This window comes from Antechinus flavipes, chromosome 2 (genome assembly GCF_016432865.1).
Source record: "Antechinus flavipes isolate AdamAnt ecotype Samford, QLD, Australia chromosome 2, AdamAnt_v2, whole genome shotgun sequence".
Lineage (NCBI taxonomy): Eukaryota > Metazoa > Chordata > Mammalia > Dasyuromorphia > Dasyuridae > Antechinus > Antechinus flavipes.
Window position 1 is genome coordinate 59544975 of NC_067399.1, and position 23026 is coordinate 59568000.

A 23026-nucleotide genomic window follows, 5' to 3' on the forward strand; every position below is an offset into this window, starting at 1 on the left:
CCTTCTCCGTCTCAAATCCACTATCTCTGTATTCCTTAGCACAGCCACAGAATTTGCTTAAGGAAGGGCTTGGCGTTCTAAAGGGTCACCAGAAAGGGACTGATCAAGGCTTCTGGAGATAATGGTAAAATGTCTAGCATAGGAGTTTTTTTTTTTTTTAATAACTTTTTATTGACAGAACCCATGCCTGGGTAATTTTTTACAACATTATGCCTTATACTCACTTCTGTTCCTACTTTTCCTCTCCCTCCCTCCACCCCCTCCCCCAGATGGCAAGCAGTCCTATATATGTTAAATATGTCGCAGTATATCCCAGATACAATATACGTGTGCAGAACCGAACAGTTCTCTTGTTGCACAGGAAGAATTGAATTCAGAAGGTAAAAAATAACCCAGGAAGAAAAACAAAAATAGCATAGGAGTTCTTAACCTGGGGTCAACAAGCTTGTAGGTTTTAATAATTCATAATAAAAATTGTCTTTCAAAACAATTGCTTTCCCTTGCAGTCCTTTGCATTACATGCTGAATGTGTCAGCATGACCAAGAGCAAATAGCCCTGGACATGGATCCGGGGAAACCTCACTCAAATGTTCTCAGACCAATGGTATTCCAATATAACTGGTTTTCTGTGTCATCCTATTTTTGTGTACAACTATAAAGCCACTATTCTGGGCTTCATAGGCTTTACCAGGCTGCCGGAAGGTCTGAGATAAAAATTATCTGAGTGCCCAGTGATTGAGTATTGCTATCAATAACCAAAGCGATGATGCAGAGATGGTGATCTGAACTGTTTTATTATTCTCAAAGAGAGGCTCATCAATGATAAAATCAGAGCTCAGAGCATCTGCCTCAGAAGCCTTATATAGAATGTGAATACATAAGTAGCATAGAAAAAGAGAATTTGACAGAAAGCAGAAGAAAGGAAGAGAGACAGAGACAGAGGAGAGACAGAGGGAGGAGAGAAGGAGAGAGGAAAGGAGAGAGAAAGAGAGAGGAAGAGGGACAGGAAGAGGAGAGAGGGAAGGAGGGAGGAAAAGAGGGAGAGGGAGAGGAGGAGGAAGGAGAGAGGGAAGGAGAGACAGAGAGAGGGAGGAACACAGAGAGAGAAAAAGCATATATACATGTCTAGAAAAAGTAACCAAAGGGGCAAGATAAGGACACCTTCCAGCTGGTTAAAAGAGATATGGCTTCTTTCCCAGCTCTGATTCTAGGGGCCTCAATGCCCAGGAAGGGCAGCTAGAGGGTTGGGTAGTGCCGGGACTAGCCCCAGGAAGTTTCATCTTCAAATCTGGCCTCAGATTCTGACAGGCTGTGTGGTCCTGACCAAGTCACTTAACATTGTTTCCCTCAATTTCCTCATCTGTGAAAGAGCAGGAAAAGGAAACGCCCAGCTGCTCCAGCAACTTTGCCAAGAAAATTCCCAATGGGATCATGAAGAGTCAGACAAGACTGAGAGGACTGGACAACAACAAAGCTTCGAAGAACAATGTCTAAGTTCAAAAGAGGACCTAGGGTAGACTTCTTATCTTAGTAGTGACAAGAAGCTGAGCCAAAGTTTCTTTCCCATCAAGGTGGCAGCAAAAACCTGAGCCAGGAATTGTCTTGTTCCCAGGTCCGTGGCCCAGAAAAGGTTAGAAAGAAAATAAGCACTTCTCTAAGCCAGAACTTTAGAGATATCTCATATAATAATCCTGAGATAGATGGTGTTATTATCCTTAATTTACAATCGAAGAAACTGAGACAAACGGATCGTGTGCCTTGCCAGCCTCATAGAGATAACAAATATCTTGAATTTAGGTTCTCCTGAGCCTAAGTCAGACATTCTATCTACTGAACCACTGACCTGCCTCGGGCTGCAGATTAAATAGGTTCTTTTTGCCTTGGGGGAAAGGGGAGAAGAAGGAACTATCCCACACACGGATCAGAAGTGACACGATTTAACTGCAGCAAGAATATTTGGATATCTGAGCCCCATCGATGCTGTGATCACCTTGCGTTTCTAATTCTGGAACACGCAGGCCCATCTAACCAGGAAGATGCAAGTCAACAAGCATAAAGTGATCATTTGTTACGTACTAGGCACAGGGTTAAGCCTGGAGGTACAAAGGCCAAAGATGATCCTTGTTCTCAAAGAGTCCACAAGGCATCTAATAGGGGAAAAACCATGGAAGCAACTCTGTACAGACAAAGCAGATACAGGATGAACTGGGAGTGGTCACAGAGGGTCGATATTGAGATTAATGAGGACTGGGAAAGGTTTCTGGCAGTAAAATTGCAGCCAAGACTCAGAGGGAAACGGGGAAAATAGCAGGCAAAGATCCAGATATGGGAGCAGCCAGTAAAAAGGCCCAGAGTCTGGAGATGGAGTGTCTTGTGAAAGGAACAGCATGGAAGTCCCTGTCATTAGCTCATAGCATGCATGGAGAGAAGTAAGCTAAAAGAAAACCAGAAAGGTAAAAAGGGATTAGGATGTGAAGGGATTTGAGTGCCAAAGGCTTTTATATCTGATCCTATTGGGGTTCAAGGGGACCCCAAAAATCTTGGGGTTTCAGACCAGTGTTGTGATGTTTCAAAAAAAAATCTAGATTCAGACCCCATCTCAAGTCAAGGGGCAGTTTATTATAATTGTAATGCCAATTAAAGCAGACTAAGTTCCAAAAGGATTTAGCAAAGAAGCAATATAGCAAGGGAAACATAGGGAAAAGTGAGAATTCTGTGATTATTCCAGAATTTTCCTGGGAAAAGTCAAGTTTATTGGTCTATATAATTTTCAAGTTCCCTTCTCTTTTTATGAAATTTGGGCCGACATTTTTTTCTTTTTCCAATCTTGTGGTTCACCAGTCCTATTTTTAGCAACACACAACCAATACTTTGCAGTTCATGTGCTCCAGGATGACTTGAATTCATGAAATGCAGTTAGGAACTCTTATTATCACATTACTTAGGTTGGTCCAGTCTCCTGTAAGTCATTTCTTGTGGCCATTTACAATGTAAAAGGTCATTCTTCTTTGCAAACAAAATGAAAATTAAGCAGCTCTGCCTTTTCTTTATTTTCCTTGGACCTCAAGCAAAGGTTGAGAGTTTTTCCTCTATACATGGATTTTTTAAAATAATTTTTTATTTAAATTATCTAAATATTTTTTAAAATTTTTATTTAAAAAATTTTGTCCTTAGTTTCGCTTATCAGCAACCTATTCTGACTTTAAATATTCCTCCTTCTACTGGCAGAACCATAGGACTTACCTCCTTCTGTACAGAGAAATTTACAATGTACCACTATCAATCAAGCTAGGACTATGATAGAAGAACCATGTGATAATAATGGAGAGCACCAGATCAGCTATGGACAGATTTTAGGGAGAACTGAGTATAAATGTATCTTGCTTCCCGGAGAAGGTGGTAGCTAAGTTGGTCCACATCACGCCTGTTCAATAAATTCCAGAGCTCCCTATCACTTCCCCGATCTAAGAAAATCCTTAAAAAACTGAGTCTCGCTCCCCCAACCACCACCTTTCTAGTTTTTATAAACCTTTATCTCCTCCACACACTCTTCCATTCAGTGACACTGGCTTCAATGCCACTCCTTGAACAGAACTCCCTCTCCAGGCATACTCAAGGGTTGTCCCCATGCCTGGAACACTCTCCATCTCACCTTCCGGTTTCCTTGCCTTTATTTTTTTAAGTCTTCTCCAATCCCTCTGAAATTCTAAAGTCTTCCCTCTGTTGATCATTTCCTTTTTATCTCATGACTTACTTGCAGTTATTTGCTATGGCAGTGTGAGCAAAGATTCAGAGAACACAAATGGGGGAAATCTGTTCTGCTCGCCTTTGCATCTATCCCTTACCAGGACTGTTTCTCTATACAGCACCATTATGGAAGGCAAATGAAAGGTCTCCTAGTTTAGGGGCTTGTTTTCAACTCAACTGTACTCCCCCACATCCCCAAATATTGCTTACCAATACTGCCCTCTCTACTGAAGCCCATCTGTACTGTATCCAGTTCTTGCCCAGAGTGTGGAGAAGTCTGTGTCATTGGCTCATAGAGTGCATGGAGGAAAGTTCATAGAAAACCAGAAAGGAAGGGCTCAGGATGTGAAGGGCTTTGAGTATAAAACTGACAATAAATTGTCAGCTTTTATACCTAATCCTATTAGAGTTCAAGGGGACCCCAAAAATGTTGAGGTTTCAGACCAGTTCTCTCCTTTCAAACAATTCATCTTATTGACCTATGATAATGTGCTAATAGAAAGATATTAGAACAAGTGAGGTTCATCCCCTTAGAAAACATCCTGGTAGTTAACATGTGAGACATAGTGGGGACACCAGAGTGTAAGGATGAAGACCCCTTCTTCCACCCAATCACGCCCAGCCCTGAGCTTACATGTAACCCGTGCTTGAGATAGATTTGAATTTGACCAAGAAATGCCTAGATTTATCAGATTTACTTTTATTACTATACATGAAGTGTCTCAAAGTACACATGTGCAAAATTTCTCAGTGAAGTCAGTCATTCAGACCAAAAGATATATGCACATAAGCACTCACATACACACACATATTTATAGAGCATATGATATACAATAAAATTCAATAGCTTCCATATAAAATACTGTTAAAATATAGAGCAGCACAGTCCTGGCAAAACATTCCCTGATTTTTTTTGGAGCAGACCCTGGATCCACTCCAGGGCATCTTCTGCATCCTTGGTGGCCCCGCTCCCTCCAGAGGCCATTTCACTGACTGCAGCATCTGAGGTCACAGCTAACGATAGGCACTGTTTCCTACAGAGTTCCCAGCAAGTGTATTATTAACCTTCTTAGGATGAGAGCTGGACATTTTCTCTTCAATCTTATTGTCAGAGAATACATTTGGTCCTCAAAAACATAGTTTTTTGTAGAGTTTGGTTTTTTAAGAAAGTTGCATTTTTCCCTCCTTGGTAAGAAAAAGTCAACCCACAAAAACATAAAACTAAGCTGTTTGTGATGGAGTGAGCAACTTCTTTTTACTTCAACTCAAGCTCGGTGGTCATGAAATGTCGATATCTCAGTCCTCTTTTTGAAAATGTTACAATATTTACTTCAAAAACATGATCTGCTTTGTGATTCTAAGTTATGATTTGTAGAAAAACTTGTCGAAATTATCAGAGATTTGAAAAATCCCCTTCATTACCCACATAGGGCTTACAAAGGTAGCCCTTGAGGTCCCTCTGGATGGCACACCAAGTAAACTCCTGTCAGTGCAACAAGTACACAGGAAGTTCTCAGGAAATGGCCTTTGTCAGTTATTAACCAATTCATGAGTCTTTAGGTCTCCTGACCCACAAAATCAGGAAGCACCTAGAGGTCAGATCAGGTTAGGAGGGTCTCAAATCATCGACTCCTGGCAAGTCAATGCAAATACTTGGAACAGGTTCTAGATTATGAAGGCTGGCAATCTGAGGAGGTGGCCACAGTTAGACAGAAGTGGAAGTTACAAGAGATACACACCAGAAAGGGGTAAGCCCCTATGCATTTTTCAAAAGTTAGAGCTTTAGGTTTCTAGTCCCTATGTCCTTGGAACTCTAGATTCCTTCCCTTGGAGCACAAACAGGGATAAGCAGAAACCTTAACCTTGCTTCATCTGTCAGCTCCCTCATATCAATCTGGGGATTGAAAATTACTTAAGGTTATGTTTACCATAAAACCAACGCTGACCCCATTTCTTCTTTCATAAGATCCAACTTAAGAAAGTGGGATAGGATCCAGCTTAAGTAGTAAGAAAACCTGATCCTGTTTATAAGCTAAACTCCAAATGCCCTTTTTAGGGAGTAAACACGAGTCCTAGATCTTTCAGAAATGGTGTTTTCTAGGTCCACTGGTCCTTGAACTTTTAAAAGTGGTTTTCTGCTTGATCCTGTCCCTGGGATCCAGAAACACCCTGAAGACCAAGATCCAATAGGATTTCTCATTACACAAGTTAAACAATGATTAAGTTATATAAATACATAGGGCATAGGGATGGGGGGGAGGGAGAGGAATCATCATTTCTTATGAGCAATACAAGCAACATGGTCACTTGTCATGGGAGAAAGAATTAAAGGAACTTGAAAGTGACAGTACAGTTTATCTAAGACTCATGGGCTGAAGAGGATTCCGTATTTCAGAATTGTAAGACCTACTATCTCATCCACATTTCTTCCAGCCATGTTGGCAGGACCCCTTAGCCAGTAAATAGTTGAGGGACCAAACCAGTGACCTGCCCGTTTGTCTCCTGTGCAGAACGACTCAGAAACACACATGGATGATTAACTACTTTGGTATGAACATAAAACTCTTTCCCTTGATCCCCAATCTATAAAACAATAGCACCAGGGGACGGGATGCTTCCCAGAGAAGTTTTTTTTTTTTTTAAACTACACTATGTGAAGTTGATGAGGGCTACAATTCTCTCTTCCATTGTGCTGAGGAAAGGAGTCTGGCAGTTACGCACTGTTAATAAAGCCTTCAAAAATAGAAAGGTGGGGAGGGATCCAAACCAAAGTCTCATGCACAAAAAGCCACAGCAGCGAGTGGATCCTCCACCTACCACTTGAGGAAAGGGTAGAATGAAGGGCAGAGAGCACAGGAAACTGCTAGGCCAAAAGCAACCCACATGTGCAGGGGAGCAGAAAAACAGATCATGTGATTGCTTTACCCAATCCAAAGTTTGGGGAGTGGGGCAGGAAAGGAAGGGAAGTATTGTTACAGCCAGCTTTGAATGACCACTCGTGTTATATTGCGTAAAAAGGCCCCGGCCCGGAGACTGGTTTTGGCAGTATTGATATATCCCTCCCTCCCTCTCACTCTGGAGAGGCCAAAGCCTGTGGCAGCACCAGCAACAAACAACGATGATTGGACTGGATTTCTTTCTTGAAGTAAGGTCAGCTGAGTGTGTTACTGCCCACACTCAGGATTCCCCAAACAAGGAGAATTTAAAATAAAACTAGAACCCAAAAGGCAAAAAAGATGCGTGAAGCCTTTCTAGTGATCTGAGACCGATCTCTTCATGTCCACTCTACAAACACGCTACCAAAAATCACACTTGTTCCCTTGAGAAAAACGGGCTCACTGTGTGGATTCGACCCAAAAGCCGACCAAACGGGACGGTAAGGCCAGGAAAGAGAATGTACTTTATCACTGATGCAGAGCCGAGATCTCATTCACATTAAAATGATAAAAGTAATCATGGGCTGCAGGGCGAGGCCCAGTTCAAAACTTTAAAAAGTTCAAAAATTAAAAATAAATTAACACACAAACACCTTTGAGACAGTGAAGCAGCATTTCCCCCTCATCGGGATGGAAGGGAAGGCATCCAGGGTGACGGAGTGCGGAGGCTGCAGGACACAGCATCACAAACCGAAGAGAACACTTTTCAGGTAGGCAAGAACAGTCTCATTGGAGAGCATCTGGATGTGCTCGTTGCCCTTGAGCTCTAGCAGGGTCACCTCCTGCTGCTGCTGGTGCACCCACGTCTGACAGTGCAGGGAGCTCTCCAGGTTCACTGTGCCGTCACCGTCGCCAGAGAAGATTTTAGGTTCTCGTTCTGAAAAGCTTTCATAATAGAAAGAGTCTGGGGTCGGCACCCCAGTACCATAGAGGCAATGTAGCCGTACCCCAGGAGGCGTCATCTGGTAGACCAGGGGCTCTGTGTCTTGTCTCATGAACCAGCCATCCTCAAAGTCAATATCCTTATAGAACTTCTGGTAGTCCCGGAGGGTGTAGTTGGCTTTGGGGGTTCTCACAAAGACCTTCTCTGAGGACCAGGTATAATTGTAGGGAAGCAGCCAACTGGTCGAGACAGCCGATCTCTGTTGCTCTCTGATTTTTATAGGACTGATGACAGAAATTCTGTTGTTATCTCCTGTAGTAGGGTAAAGGTTTTGGTTATTCACGTATGGCTTGCCATCTGACTGTCCCTTCCTGCCCACTAAGCAAGCTTTCTAGCATCTCTCAGGTCACTAAGAACCAGAAATGGGCTATTGGGGAGAGAGGGGGGCGAGTAAACATCTATGGACCCATCCAGAGTCTGGGTATGTGAAGGCTCAGGTTTGTACTATAATAGGAGTCCTTTCACTTTGCAGGGAAGGGTCAAGAAGGGTTTGCTTCCCATTGGCCATTCCTCTGACCATTCTGGCTTAGGCACCCCTACAAGGTAACCAGGACAAGAGCTCTCACTGAGGTGCTACTTCAGGTATAGAGTAGGATTCCAGGACTGGACTGAGCTCCAAAGGGTCCAAAAGGAGGCAAGCTCAAGGATGAATTAATTGAAAACTATCCACCTCTCTCCATCCAGTATCCATGAAAAAATTTAGAGCTAGGAGCCACCAGGTGTCAGCACTGATCCACAAAGCAGAAGCCAAGGGAATCCCAAGTTCACTGCTTAGAGCTCAAAAGGAACCCAGATTTTATATGTATTTTATCAATAAGAATACAATTGCACAGGATGGTGAACTGACTTGGCAAAAGGCCCACACCTGGCTTTGAGAACCAAACTCCCAACAGCCTCTCTGCTGAGCTACTCTTGGCTGCATTACTACAGAATAACATCATAACATCATCGATATCCAAGCTCAGAAAGAGCAAAGAAAACTCTTCCTAAATAACTGTCCAGGAGGAGGAGAAAAAAATCCTTAAGCCCTAACACAACAGAGCCTATCTACAACCCCTTCATTTAAAGATGGGGACAGCTCTGACAACTACGATCTGAAGATCTCCTGGGAGATGTGGAACAAACACATGCTGGTCTGGGAAATTCTCATACATTCCCACTCCAGAACCCAGCGAGATAAACTACTGTGAATGCTTTATGTCCCTTTCTCTGCATAAGTGTCAATGAGAAATGTAGGGGGAGGTCCAGACCCACATCCAGGTCTGAGCTCTTATCACTTACTGGCGTCATAAATATACCCCTTTGCTCCAGATCATTTCAAAGTGAAATGAAGTTAATCTCTTTGATCTCAAAAGTACATTCCTTAACTCTGAAGATGAGCCCCGACATCTCTGGAGCAATAATAGCAAATGGAAAATCACTAACTGGACTTGTGACTTTCTGCTCAGGAAAGGACAAAGAATACGGTGTTTGAAAGTTTGCAGAGCACTTTAAATAACTGGCATTACAACACCTGTAAAGTGCCCTGAGGAGCCTATAAGTTCAACTTCTTCATTTGATAGAAGGAACTGAGAACCCCTCAGGTACCAGGGATTCTGAAGCAGGATCCAGGTCTTCCTGAACTCTACCTACTACGCCAAACATTATCTAACTGGAGCCTGGCAGCAACCGTATAAGGCAAGACTGCTATTATCTCCTTTATAGATGTGAATATTAAAGCTTAGAGTAGGAAAGCAAAAAAAATCATAAACTACTATCAGTTCTGTATCCGAACAAGCTTTCTGCTATGTTGCCTCCCACCAAATGATCAGCAGCTTCAGTGAACTGTGAATTCATTAACTCCCTCCTTGGCTTGGCTGGGGTGTCAAGACAAATGCTATCTTAAACTGCAATAAGATTCTTCTCATTGGTTCAGTGATCCAAAACAATCCTAATAGACTGGGGACAGAAAATGCTATCCGCATCCAGAAAAAGAATTGTGAAGTTTGAATGTAAATCAACAAATGCTATATTCACATGTTTTTTAATTTCTCCCATCATTTTTCCCTTTTGCTCCAAATTCTCTACGAATTTACAATTCGTAAAGCAATGTATATAAAAAATAAATTCGCTACGAGGAAAAAAGAGAGCCAAAGGATCAGGAAAAATCTGTCCAGATCCAAGTCACACCTGAACATTTACTCAAGCTAGGAGAGAATCACACTCCAATTCGGAAATGCTAAAAACCCTCTATTCACACATATGACCACAGTTTCTAGTTGAATCAGTTACTCCGATACAAAGTAGGAAAGGCAAAAGAGCTGACAAAGCAGCAGACAACAACTAGCCATGAATGACTAGCCACGTGCCATATTCACAAGGAAAGAGCAGAATCTGGCTTTTGTTCCCAAGAGCAGAGGCTGGCAGCGCGTTTGAAAGCAAGAGCTCCCTTTAGAAAGGCAACCAAGAAGCGACACCTCAATGAACTCCCAGGGTTAGTTAAGCTGGCAAGAAGGCCCTAATATCCTAATTCTATAAATTAGGGATGACAGCCTCCCACCTCATGACCTTAGCCTTTCACCTCCATTTCCACTCGCCCCTTCCCAGGAGGAACCTACCTGAAGCTAGGACACGCAGGGTCTTGGCCACTCCTCCCCAGGGAGCGCCCAATGACACAAAGGAATGAATGTACTTGTCTTTCCAGTCCTGTGACTGATGGTTGAGGAAGTAGAGTGTATACATGTTGCCCATGCTATGGGCAACAAGGACAATGGGGCTTCCGTACTCCTCATACATCTTCTCAATCATCTCACGGAGGGCTTGGAAATAGTATTTATTTTCATCTATGAGAGAAAGTAAGGTAGGTACAGATTTAAAAATCTCCCCAAATGTCATCCATTGAACTAGCTCTAAGAACTGGAGGGATCTGGACAAAATAAGGAAATGACAGATAGGGCCTATATTTCTGCCTTTTTTGGGGGGTAGGACATGAGAAAAGCGGGGGTGAATAATCAAATTTTTTTAGCTTTCCCTGCAAAAGTCTCATCCTTCTAATAGAACATAAAACAGAACGATCCAGGTTCAGGGGAATGTAAAGATCACCTCCTTAGTGACTTAGAGGAAGGGTAACACAAGACATATTCCTCTGTCACACACAAAATCTGGGCATCCAAGTCAATGGAACTTACTTGGGGCTCTTCGCCAGTCATAGGGAGCTGCTCGGACATCATGTCCTCTCTTGTAACCCCAGCCTGCAAGACTCTCTACCAGAGTAAAGAAATAAGCTCCTGTGAATGACAGAAAGCACAAAAATGATCAGTGAGCGGCTCCTGGGACCATCTCTGTTCTATAACATGGCTCACTGTCAACGGTCCAATGGAAAATTGGATTTGATGCCAAACATGAAAATGCTGACTACTCTCATTTGATCCAACAGCTATCATCCTGGGAGGAGAAATGGGAAACAGCACACGAGTAAGAATCTTCCATTCCTTCATCTATAGGATGAAGAGGATGGACCACAGATTATTCCGACAGGGCCTTCTAACTAGAAATTTGTGGTAATGCCAGTCTATGAATCCTCAGAGCTGGCATGAACATGCCAGTCTGTGGCCCATCACAATCTTCTTGTGCCATGAAACTATGTCAGATTGGGCTGCCATGTTCTGCAAACATAATTAGAAATTAATCCCAGAAAGTCCAAGGAAATCAAATTATTTCTAATTATAAGGCAGAGTGTCAAAAATTATTCTGTTATAAATATCACCTAATAACTATTACACACTGCCTTATTACCCAATTTCAAAACCAGCTGGGGAGGTATATAGTGTCCTAATGGAAAGATCCCCTGATTGAAGGAGTCAGGAAACCTTGGTTTTGCACACACAGAAAAGGTTAATATAAAATAAAATTATAATATAAAAAATAAATCTTAAAGGGAAATTAAGCCAACCATGTCATGTTAAAAGATGAAATGGTTTGCCCAAGATCACACAGGCAATAAGTGCGACAGCCAAAAGGATGAGAATCCAGATTTTCTGATTAAATCTCATTCTCTTTTGCCCTCAACAACCATTAGCGATGACTCCAACCAATCTAAGTCTCAGATGTTGGCCTTGATGACAGAATAAGTTATAATCTAGCTTCATGAGCACTTTATCCTTCTCACTTTTTTTTCCATTTTTCAAAATTAAAAGTTTTGTTTTGAGAAGTTGACTTTTAAGATAGAAGAAAAATTTTAAATCTCCTTTTCACATTCAGCTTTCTGAACGGGGGGAGGGAGAATCCTCTCCTGCATGATACTAGCAGAGCATCAATTAACCTTTACCCAAAAGCAAGGCTTCACAGCACTTCTCAAAAAAAAAAAAAAAAAACACAGCATCTTCCAAGAAACAGGAGTTCACTGACTGAGATCAAGGAAGGACCTCAGGGGCCGGCTAGCCCAACCCAGAGAAAACCTTCAAAAGTAATTTGCCAGAGATCACCCACATTGACTTCCAGTCCAGGCTCCCAAGTATCTGTGGCACCTTTGAAAGTCACAACTTGTAAGAGCACTGGATTTGGACTTTGGCAACAACATGGTCACCCAGCCCGTGAGCCAAGCCTGGAGTTCTCGATCCTGTGTTCCTGACCCTGTTTCCCTTTGACTCCTGCCAACTCTTGTCAAGCCCAAGAATCTCCTCCTTCCATTCACTAACAGGATGGAAAATTGGTTTTTCTTCCTCCTTCCTTAAGGTTTGTCACCTCCCAGAATACTTGGGGGGGCCATATCCATGCCTTCAAGCTCCAAACTTGATAGTACTTTAGGACCTCTGTCTTAGTCATCCTCATCTATCACCCAAGTGACACGTGTTAGCACCCAATCTCTCAATGTGTTGAGACTATATAGCTCCCTCAGGATCGAGACAAAGTATCCCCAGAGAAACTAAAACAATGCCTTATACAGTTAGGCATGTTGCTTACATAACAACCAAACCCCCAAACCATAACTCAAGTTTATAGATCTTTGAATTTCCCCACAGCTATCTTGTTTTGGTAGGCAGCATTATTATTATATTATTGTTGTCATTATCGAGATTTAATCAGGTACATAACAGCATTTTATAAAGGGAAAGGTGGAATTCAAGCCTAAAATCTTGTCAACTGTGAAGTTGAGCAAATTACCTTGTTTCCTCATGTGGAAACCAGGGATAATAAAAGCTGGCCTTCTTACTTTGCAGAACCCATTGTGAGGATCAAATGAAAATGAATGAGGAAATGTTTTTTATATAAACTATAAATGCATGGATTTCAATCCCAGAAATTTTTTTCTCACAAGAATAAAAACGAGCAGTTTCTATTTAGATGCTTGAGAAAGGTACCAGAGAGACAGGATACTACCTACCAACAGCAACTTTGCTAGGATCTAGGTATTCCACAGAAAAGGTGTCTCCAAAGCCAGGAATCCTCACATCCACACCATCTGGGGAATGAGTAGTCCTGGTGGTTCTATTGTATATCAACCTGTTGGAAGTCAAAACATCAGACACAATCAACTCCCTGAAAATGCCCAATAATACTGAAACACAGAATATTGAAATACAGAAAACAATGGGGAGGGAAGTTTTGAAGCAAATGTAAAATGTTATCCATTCCTTAATCCTGACATAATTGAGATTGTGCATAGGCTTTTGACCCAGCAGTCTCACTACTGGGTCTGTTTCCCAAGGAGATAATAAAAAAAAGGGGAAAGGATTCACATGTGCAAAGATATAGCAGCTCTTTTTGTGGTGGCAATTGGAGTTAAGTGACTTGCCCAGGGACACATAGCTAAGTCACTTAACCCCAATTGCCTCAGCAAAAAAAAAGTAGATCACAATTAGAAAACATTTTCACACAAATAAAGGTAGATCTAAGGAGTAAGAAAAATATTAATTGCTCATGGGTAAGCAGAGTCAAATGTATAATAGAATTATGTTCTTCAGAACATGTATATATTCAAAAGTCCATAAAGCATCTGAATGATCTCATATTAAAATGACAATATATCCAAATCAAACAGCCACTTTTAATAGCTTCCTTTACAAGATATATGCATGGGTAATTTCAGCATTGACAATTGCAAACTTTTTGTTCCAATTTTTCCTCTCCCCTACCCCCCTCCCCTAGATGGCAGATTGACCAATACATGTTAATTATGTTAAAGTATAAGTTAAATACAATATCAGTATACATTCAAATAGCCATTCTGAAGAGGACTCATGGCCAAACCAATCCATAAACTAGTTCCCCTTTGCCACACTGAGATGATGAAAAGGAACTAATTTCTCTTTAGTCAGAAGGAGGTTGCTCAAAAGGAAACAGCCTAAAAGAAACTGAACAAAGACCCTGAGCAGGAGAGAATATGGGACATGAATGTGCAAAGAAAAGTGAAGTTAAAGTTATGTGAGGCAAGTCCTGATTTCAAGTCTCATTTCTGCTTCTTCCCATCTTTCTCTGGGATCTTGGACACAAGAGGGCTGGATTCTATGGCCTCTTCTAGGTGTAGGAGCCCCCAAATTATGACCTAGACAGTGACAGAAATATGATGGTCTGGGATGCAGTGGATATGGATATCTTCAGACCAAGCTCCATAGTGTGTGCTTCAACAGCTAGTTTGAGGCTTTTTAGTTACCCTCAACGTGTTTTGGGCCATCTACTAAAGATGATTATGGCTTCTGTGTATGACTGCTTCTTGGAGCCACAGATGAGAGTTAGGTGAATCAAGTGGATACCCCATTGACCCCAGCATAATGTTATGAAGTAATTAGAAATTGAATGGCATGGATACAGAGAAATCTAGGTGGAAACAAAAGAAACAAAACAAAATGAAGTGGGTTGCCCGTACCAGATGATTCTTTTGGCCATAGAAAGCCAGAAAAAACCCGCCAAAACACAAAATGGCCATCAGTCTCAACCAACAGTAGCAGAGGGTAGTATTTAAGCTGTCTACACACATATAAACCTTAACTAAATCTAAATGTGAAATAATCTCATTTTCAATTAGGTGTCTTGTTAGAACAAACATCAAAACTACTACCAAAGTAGAAAAATAAAAATGAAAGGCCATTATGACAAACCATCAAGAACTTAACTGCCTATATAAGCTATTCATACTGAAAAATGGGAAATGTTTTGTTTTGTTTTTTCCCTTTCTGAAAGCAAGAATCAGCATTTCCTTAAGGAACTGCAACTGTAAATAATGTCAATAAAATGCCACAATGAGGAGATCCACCTCCTAGGAACCACCTTTGCCACCAACCACTGCTCTCATAGACAAGTAGAACACATTTGAAGAACCTAGAAATCCAATCCTTTCTCCCAACTTTGTGTAGTTAATATTTACATGTTTTATATTCCAGTAAAGCTATTGTTTCCACTCTAAGGGTCCTAATTTCTCATGTTATTTTATTTATTATTTTGTATGATTGTTTATTTTAAATGAATTGAAATCTTTTCCAATTCTATGAGTACATGATTCTAATATCTACCTTCCCTACTTCACATCAAAAGATGTCTGTAATAAGTGTGAAGTAGAATCGAGTTTAAAGTTTTATCATTTCCTAAAATCAAACTTGGAAGGGATCCTTCACTCTCATTTATAGATAAATTAACTTCCGATTCATTTAAGCTTTCTTTTGCATTGCTATTATCAACAAGATCTCAGATGGATATTTATAGAGAACTGCCCTAACCTAACAGAGGGTTTTTTTTTATCACCTTCCATACAAAGTCACAATAACCTCAACTGGAGGATTTAGCCCAAAGAAAGACAACAGTTGTTGGAAATGATCCCAGCAGAATAGTGGGAGAAACATCCAAAAGGTATTGACAAGAGCCCTGTGACGCTGTGTTTTTACTGAACTAAAGAAGCTGTAACCAAAACTGATGGCCACCAAGAAGAGATACATCATTAGTCTGAACTACAAGTGTGCGAGTCCCAGCAGAGGATATTTTGCATTTTGGCAGAATTACAGAAATTCTGTGAAACGGGTAGTACCATCCATGCTGGCTGTATAATTGAGAAAGAAATAGTTGGGGGATGGGGGTGAAGATAAATATTCCTTGTCCTTAGACTTCATAATACCACGAGCCTTGAAGCTCGAATCCAAAGCTAAGATATTCCCTTATCCTTGTCTATAATGAAAGGAACCAATTCTGTCCAAAGTCATAAAATTTTCCACTTGAAAGGCAATGATATTGCAGACAAAAACTTACACAGTTACTAAGTGTGACTAAAATTCTATTCTACCGACACTAAGCTCTATACATTTTCCTTCCCCTTGGCTGCACTAGAAACCATCTAGTTGAAGGCTTGGAAAGAACATTCATAAAGACTTTGGTTGTGGTTGAAGGCACAGCTTAGAACACAAAAAATTATCACTTTTTTTGAAGACAAAATAGAAATATTTTTATTTCTGAAAGTGACTTAGAACTTAATTCTAATTATTTAAATTTAATTCTCATCAGCCATCAACAAAAATTGATAGCTCAGTCCCAAGAGACCCTTAACTGCAAACAGTCTGTCCATTTAAGCTCCTTATTGGCAAAGACTGTGCCATTTTCTCCCGTGAACTTGTGCTGAATGAAGAGGAGGCTTAGTGTTAACTTGCCTTCTGAGACCAAGGATTGCATCAGATAGCACCACCACTTCCAAAATGAGATATTCCACCGAGGACTTCTGTGCAGGAGCATCAAACTCCCCAAGGAAGTCAGAAGTCTCCACCTGTCTCAGTATTGGCTGAACAAATTCAGAGACTTGACTACTGAGAGGCACCTAATCTGGTATATGATACAGAACCCCAAGAGCTCTTCCCATATTTTTACTGGCCTCTGAGAAACATGACTTTCTTTGTATTCTCTGGTTTTCCCATACCAAAGTCTGGGATTACCCTGCTCCTTCATCCCTTTGTGAGGCAGAGCCAGAGTAGGGGTGGGAGAGCCCTTTGACATCCAACATACCTACATCCCTCTGGAGACCACTCTATAGGAAACTGAGGTCCACACTAACAATTTGAAAATCCCAAAGTTAATTCATATAATGTCATTTTTTTGAGTACAGGAGGGAGTGGGGACAGAAACATTCATCTTACTTGATAGTAGTTCAATTCAGGATAGAAAATAAAATGTACAAATCCAAAAGGGAAAGGAAGGAGGGAAAAAGAAAAGAAGAAATGAATGGAGGGAAGGAAGAGGAAGTGAAGGAAAGAGAAGAAAAAAAAGCTCAGAGCAAGCTGCCCATGGTGCCCATCTGGAGCCACCCTGCTCCCCCCTTGCTTGCTCTAGTGTAGAACTATCAAAGGCCTACAAAGAGACTCCAGGAGGTTGCCCTAACAGTCAGGAGGTTGTTCCCTAATAGAGGCGACTCCTGTAGTAACTGGCTTGTCTGCTGTGCCAACCATAGATTCGAATAAGGCCTACTTGATGTTATCGATCCAACAGTCGATGATGACGGGAAGGAGCAGTTCTAAATTCAACCAGAGGGTAAAATAACTGTCCGTCTTCTTGGAGCAAAGGTAATGGACCACCGTAGGCTTGTCTAGCTTGGCTTCCAGCTGGTTTCCCAAATCACCAGGTACTGCAAGAAAGAAAAAGGCGCAGTGTGAGGGCCCAGTAACATGAGAATGGTGGTGCTATCTGATGCAACAGGACAATTACTGAAATTCCCATTCAGAGTTTCTGATTAATTGAACTCTCTTCCCATGCCATGATCTGCGTAAGATACTTGTTACTTCATGGGACAAAATCCAAAGGTAGAGGGATCAGGGCTTAGAACTGATGGACCATCCTCTCATTTTACAGAGGAGAAAAAAGTTTGAGAGGAAGTGACTTATGTAAGGACACTTAGCTTATGGTCATTCTGATACCATTAAATACTGCCTAAAGATCACAGAACATAAATCCAGCCCAATATCAATGGCTGGAAGACTTCAGAAAAACCTGGGAAGACATACACCAACTGATGCTGCTCCATTTAGGATGAATCAGCACATGCTACATTGTGATTTATTGTTGCTAGTCCCTCTTTCTCGATATCAGGGAGATGTTGCCATGACATGGATGACATGGACTTGAGGGAGGGAGGACTGTGCCACCCTTTCTCCTCTGGAACCATCTGAGTATAGTGGCGAGATGTAGATTAGGACACGCCTGGAGATGACCTGAGATACAGTGGAAAACCTTTATTTAAGCTCTTATTTATTTTTAAGTCATCTTTTAAAATCAAAAAATAAAGGTCAAGTAGCTACTAATAACTTGACAGGAACTCTTCAACTCTTAGTGTTCACCGTGTACTAGTTGCCCATAGGATAATTGTTCCTACATGTTCTTAGTCCCTCTAAGAAAGTTGTGGTTATCAAGTTATCTGATGCAGCAGCCACCTCACACTTTCTTGCAGCAGATGTTCTCTGGTAAATGAGATGGGCCAGCTACAGCCATGATGAGCAAGAGGTCAGAATTCTGCAACAGCACCATCAGAGTGATCTGGGAGAAAATACAGCTCAATGACTGGCAACTTCCCTTCAAGGTTTCTTTCAACTAACAATTTAAAAGCAGCAGACTCAAAATAAGACCCCACCTAATCTGACCTTTAACCTGTGAATAGAGAGCATTTACTAAGCCTTCTTCAATGTCCAACAGAATCCCAAGAGACAGCTAGCAAAGGGAATCACAAGATCAACCAAATTATAATTTTTGACAAATAGTACACTGGGTATTCAAGTTTGACAAACATAGTGTTTACAGATCAAGAAAAGCTCTTTCCTTCTCGATCAGTGCAGAGGCCTGTACTTCTGGGAAGGGTCTTCTTTTTACTACCAACTTAAACCCCCAAATCACCTTTCTCCCTATCTTCAATGTCAGAATAATTGAACTTCACATAGCTCCAGACATAGCTCTAAGAGATTGTCAAAAAAAAAGACAGGTTTGCTTTGCAGCTGCCTTCTCCTGCCCTGGGCTAGATGTCAATTTTAAAGGATGAGAAGAGATTTTAAAATCCAAACCAAGAAAAGCATTTTACTAATGCAAAAGACCCAAGCTCTTTAGACACTTAAGCTTACGAGTAATGGAGAAGTTGATAGATAAAATCTTACTAAAAGCTCACTTAGAGGATAACAGAATTGAAGCTTAGAAAATCTACCTGGCTAGCAGTCCCTTTATTGCAAGGGCCATCAGAATCTATGTGCATGAATCACTGTAATTTTAATCTATCAATAACCTTCCCCAACTGACAAATGGTGAAAGGATATGAATAGGCAATTTTAGATGAAGAAAGCAAAGCTATCTATAGTCTTTAAGTTTCAAAAACTCCTAAATCACTATTGATTAGAAAAATGCAAATCTGAGGAACTATCCTCATACTTATCAGATTGGCTAATATGACAGAAAAGGAAAAAAATGAATGTTGGAGAAGATTAGATGGCATACCCTTCAATCCAGCTAAATACTACTATGAGGTCTATACTCCAAAGAGATAAGAAAGGAAAAAGAAACCTACATATACAAAAATTTAGTAGTTCATTTTGTGGTGACAAAGAATTGAGAATTGAGGAAAAGCCCATCAATTGGGAAATGGCTCAACAAGCTACATTATAGGAATACAATGCAGTATTATTAGGCTATGTAAGATGAGCTAGAAGATTTTCAGAAAAACCTGGAAAGACATACACAAACTGATGCTGAGTGAAGTGAGCAAAATCATAATGTTGTACACAGCAACAGCAACATTATGTGATGATCAACTACGATAGTCTTAGCTCTTCTCAGAAATGATCTCAGACAATTCTAAAAGGCTCAAATGGAAAATGTTATTCACATCCAAAGAAAGCAGATCATTTTGCAGAACATTGTGTTCTGATTCTTCTTTCACAACATGATTAATGTAGAAATATGTTCAACGCGATTGTACATGTATAACCCATATCAGATTGCTTGCTGCCTTGGGTAAAGGGGAGGGAAGAAAAGGGAGAAAAAAATGGAACACAAAATCTTAGAAAAATGAATATTGAAAACTTAGAATAAAACCTTTAAATAGAAAACTTATTTTTTAGATATATTAGATAATAAAATTAGATAATTATATTATTATTAAAATAATACAATTTAGCTTTTTAAAAATTTTTAAAAGATCATTTCATCAAGGCTGCTAGGTGGTGCAGTGGATAGAGCACCAGCCCCTAAAGTCAGGAGTTCAAATCTGATCTCAGACACTTAACATTTCCTAGCTGTGTGACCCTGGGCAAGTCACTTAACCCCAATTGTCTCAGCAAAAAAAAAAAAAAAAGTCATTTTGCAAAGGAGAAACCAGAGGATAAAAGAGATAGAAATCAGAAAGGTGAGAATTCAAATTTTGCATCACACTTCCTAGTAGTGTGAACTGAGGCAAGTCATTTATTGTGACTACACAAAGATCATTTATATATATTTATAAACAATACTTAGCACATAGTGCCTGGCAGACAGAAAGTTCTATTTACTCCCTCCACTCCTTATATAATTTATTTGAAGTTTGATGGCCTACGTTTGCCTACATTTGGGTTCCAACTCTGGGACCATATTCTTTTGTTTACTGAAGCTTTTTCACAATCCTTTCTTGATAAGCTCCTGCCAGAAACCTCCTCAAAGCAACAAGGAAAACAGAGGGCAAGAGAGAAGAGAATTATGTCTCCCCAGTTCTCTCCCTGAAACAAAGTAGGGCCAAATTTATTCAAATTCCCATCACTAAAAGGATGTGCCCCCAGTATCTAGGATATTTCATTATAGTTTCTTACAATCAATCCTCAGTGCCATGAAAGATCATCCAGCACTACATATCAAGGTAGTGACCAAAAGTGAAACAATTTTCTTCCTCTTGGCAAAGGCATTAGTGGGAACATGTATTTTCAGACATGACTAACGTCCAGATTTTTTTTGAAGATTCTACCCGTACAAAAGCAGCTACACCCAAAGAAAGAACACTGGGAAACGAATGTGAACTATCTGCATTTTTGTTTTTCTTCCCGGGTTATTTATACCTTCTGAATCCAATTCTCCCTATGCAACAAGAGAACTGTTCGGTTCTGCAAACATATATTGTATCTAGGATATACTGCAACATATCCAACATTTAAAGGACTGCTTGCCATCTAGGGGAGGGGGTGGAGGGAGGGAGGGAAAAAAAATTGGAACAGAAACAAGTGTCAATATAAAGTAATTATTAAATAAAAATTTAAAAAAAATGTTTAAAAAAAAAAAAAAGAAGAAGATTCTACCCGTTACAAGACAGGGTTTATTATGGATGATGGAAATCATTGGGAAATAAATGACATTTTTTTAAAGCATCAATGTGATATTTAAAAGGGGAAAAGGCCCTTCTAGCAAATCTAGCCAACATCACCATACTTTACAAATGAAAAAACAAAGGCCCAAAAAGTATCATGCTCAAAGTCACCGCAAAAAAGCTATTGAGGTAAAGGCTCTCTATCCAATGAGTAATGAGATGATCAAGCAGAACAGCTTGGCTTCTCCTTACCAGTGTCTATGAAGAATTACTGATCTGTTTCTCAACATCCAAAAATCTTATACACACATTGATCATGAATTTTGTGAATGTGCAATCATCCTCTTTGGCAGAAGAGAGGGAAGAGGAACAGCTGTCTCCCTGGATTTAAGCCTGACTTGTCCAAACCTGCACAGGAAGGGCTCTACTCCAACTTTCTCTAATGGCCAAAATAACACCAAAAATAGAATTTCCAAGCTTTAAGCAAGTCAAAAGGCTACTTCAAGTTGACAGTCTTACCCAATAAAGTGGAGCAAAACCACCAACAGGAAACAGAAACTTCAGTCTGCCCAATTTGAGAAGGAAACAAGATATTTCAATAATATTTATAACGTGGTCAACTACTTTCTTCTAAACAGAGACTAATTGTGTAGAAAAGGGTAGAGGCTGGAGTCAAAAAGAACTACCTAGCCTTAGAGCAATCATTTGAAGTAGTTCAGCCTACCTTAATTTATCCCAAATTTAAAGATAAGGAAATTAGGGCTCAGAAGTTAACACCTGCTCTGAATGTGCTATAGGCTTGTGTATACATGTATATAAAGTGTTATAGAAAGTTATCATATATAAGAAAATGTCCTTTACCATACAATATAAAAATGAAGGTAGGATAACATTTCATTCTCAACAACCCTACTTTTTAGGTTAAGTCAAGTTAACATTTCTATTAATGGATAAGGAACAAAGGTTCAGAGAAATTGCCCATGGTCACAGTAAAGTGGCAGTATTCTGGCTTCTGTCTAATTAACTATTCTTTGCTTCCCCCATAAAAATCATTAAGTCTGAACCTTTGATGCTCATAATCTTAGGAGATAGCTATTATTATCTCCATAATAATAATAATGCCATTGAATAAATTGAGGCTGAGCAAGTTTAAATGATTTACTCGGTAATCAAAAAACTATATGGAAAAATATGGAAGATGAGTCTGGCACTCTTGGTATTTGTTATGCTATACAATCACCCACAAGATTGCCAGATTCATCTACCATATTTTAAATCTGATCCCAGACACTAGTTGTATGACCTTGTGCAAATCACTTAACCCTATTTGCCTCAGTTCTTCATCTGTCAAATGAGCTGGAGAAGGAAATGACAGTCCCAAGACTTAAACAAGAATGACAAGACTAACTGTAGAGATTAGGTGAGGTGGTTGCCTTGATCTGAGACTTGTATTTGGTCATTGAGAAAGAAGGCAAAGGCTAACTGAACAAATAAACTATTCAAGATTAAACCAACTAAGCTAACTAATCAGATGGGAAGGCACTCACTTCACCCTGCTGCAGAGCACGCTGGATGTTGCACAATCTAGAGCCATCTACCCCAAACTATACTAGGTAAGAAATGACAAGCATGCAGGCCGTGGCTCTACAGTAGCCAGCAATTATGATCTAACACATTCTTAGTCTCCCCTAACTTAACGAAAAAAATCTTCAAGTTGCCCTGGAGTGTGCCCTCTTCTATGCCACATAAAGGACGGTGATCGCCCATGCTTACCATCCTGCAGAGTAAAATAAGTGGAATCTTCTATAGACTGTTGTCAGAGTGGTCCAAAGTGGTTGCCAAAGTCCTCATAAGTAAGGTTAAGAACTCATGGTATGGGGCAGCTTGGTGGCACACAAACAGAACATTGTGCCAGGAGTGAAGTCAGGAAAATCTGAGCTCAAATATAGCCTCAGACACTAGATCCTGGGCAAGTAACCTCTTGATTTCAGTTTCTCCAACTGTAAAATGGGTATATGAATAGACTTTTATCTTCCAGAAAGAATTGTTGTGAGGATCAAATGAGCTATTTGTAAAATAACCAGGTGCTTAATAAATGCTCGTTGCTTTTCTCCCAAGACCTATTTTGTGGCAGGTCATCTTTTTACT

The 23026-nt window shown here is 40.4% G+C and overlaps 1 protein-coding gene across 1 annotated transcript in view; it reads right to left on the reverse strand.

The window, feature by feature from the left end:
* Positions 1–4431: 4431 nt before the first annotated feature.
* The window catches only part of PLA2G15 (phospholipase A2 group XV), a 33297-nt gene continuing 14702 nt past the window's right edge, over positions 4432–23026 (reverse strand). Inside the window, exons 2-6 of the mRNA XM_051974946.1 lie at positions 17044–17200; positions 12989–13107; positions 10794–10892; positions 10224–10448; positions 4432–7878 (exon numbers count right to left, since the gene is read on the reverse strand). Coding sequence (XP_051830906.1) covers positions 7367–7878; positions 10224–10448; positions 10794–10892; positions 12989–13107; positions 17044–17200 — 1112 coding nt within the window. The 3' untranslated portion in view covers positions 4432–7366. The remainder of the gene's footprint in view (positions 7879–10223; positions 10449–10793; positions 10893–12988; positions 13108–17043; positions 17201–23026) is intronic.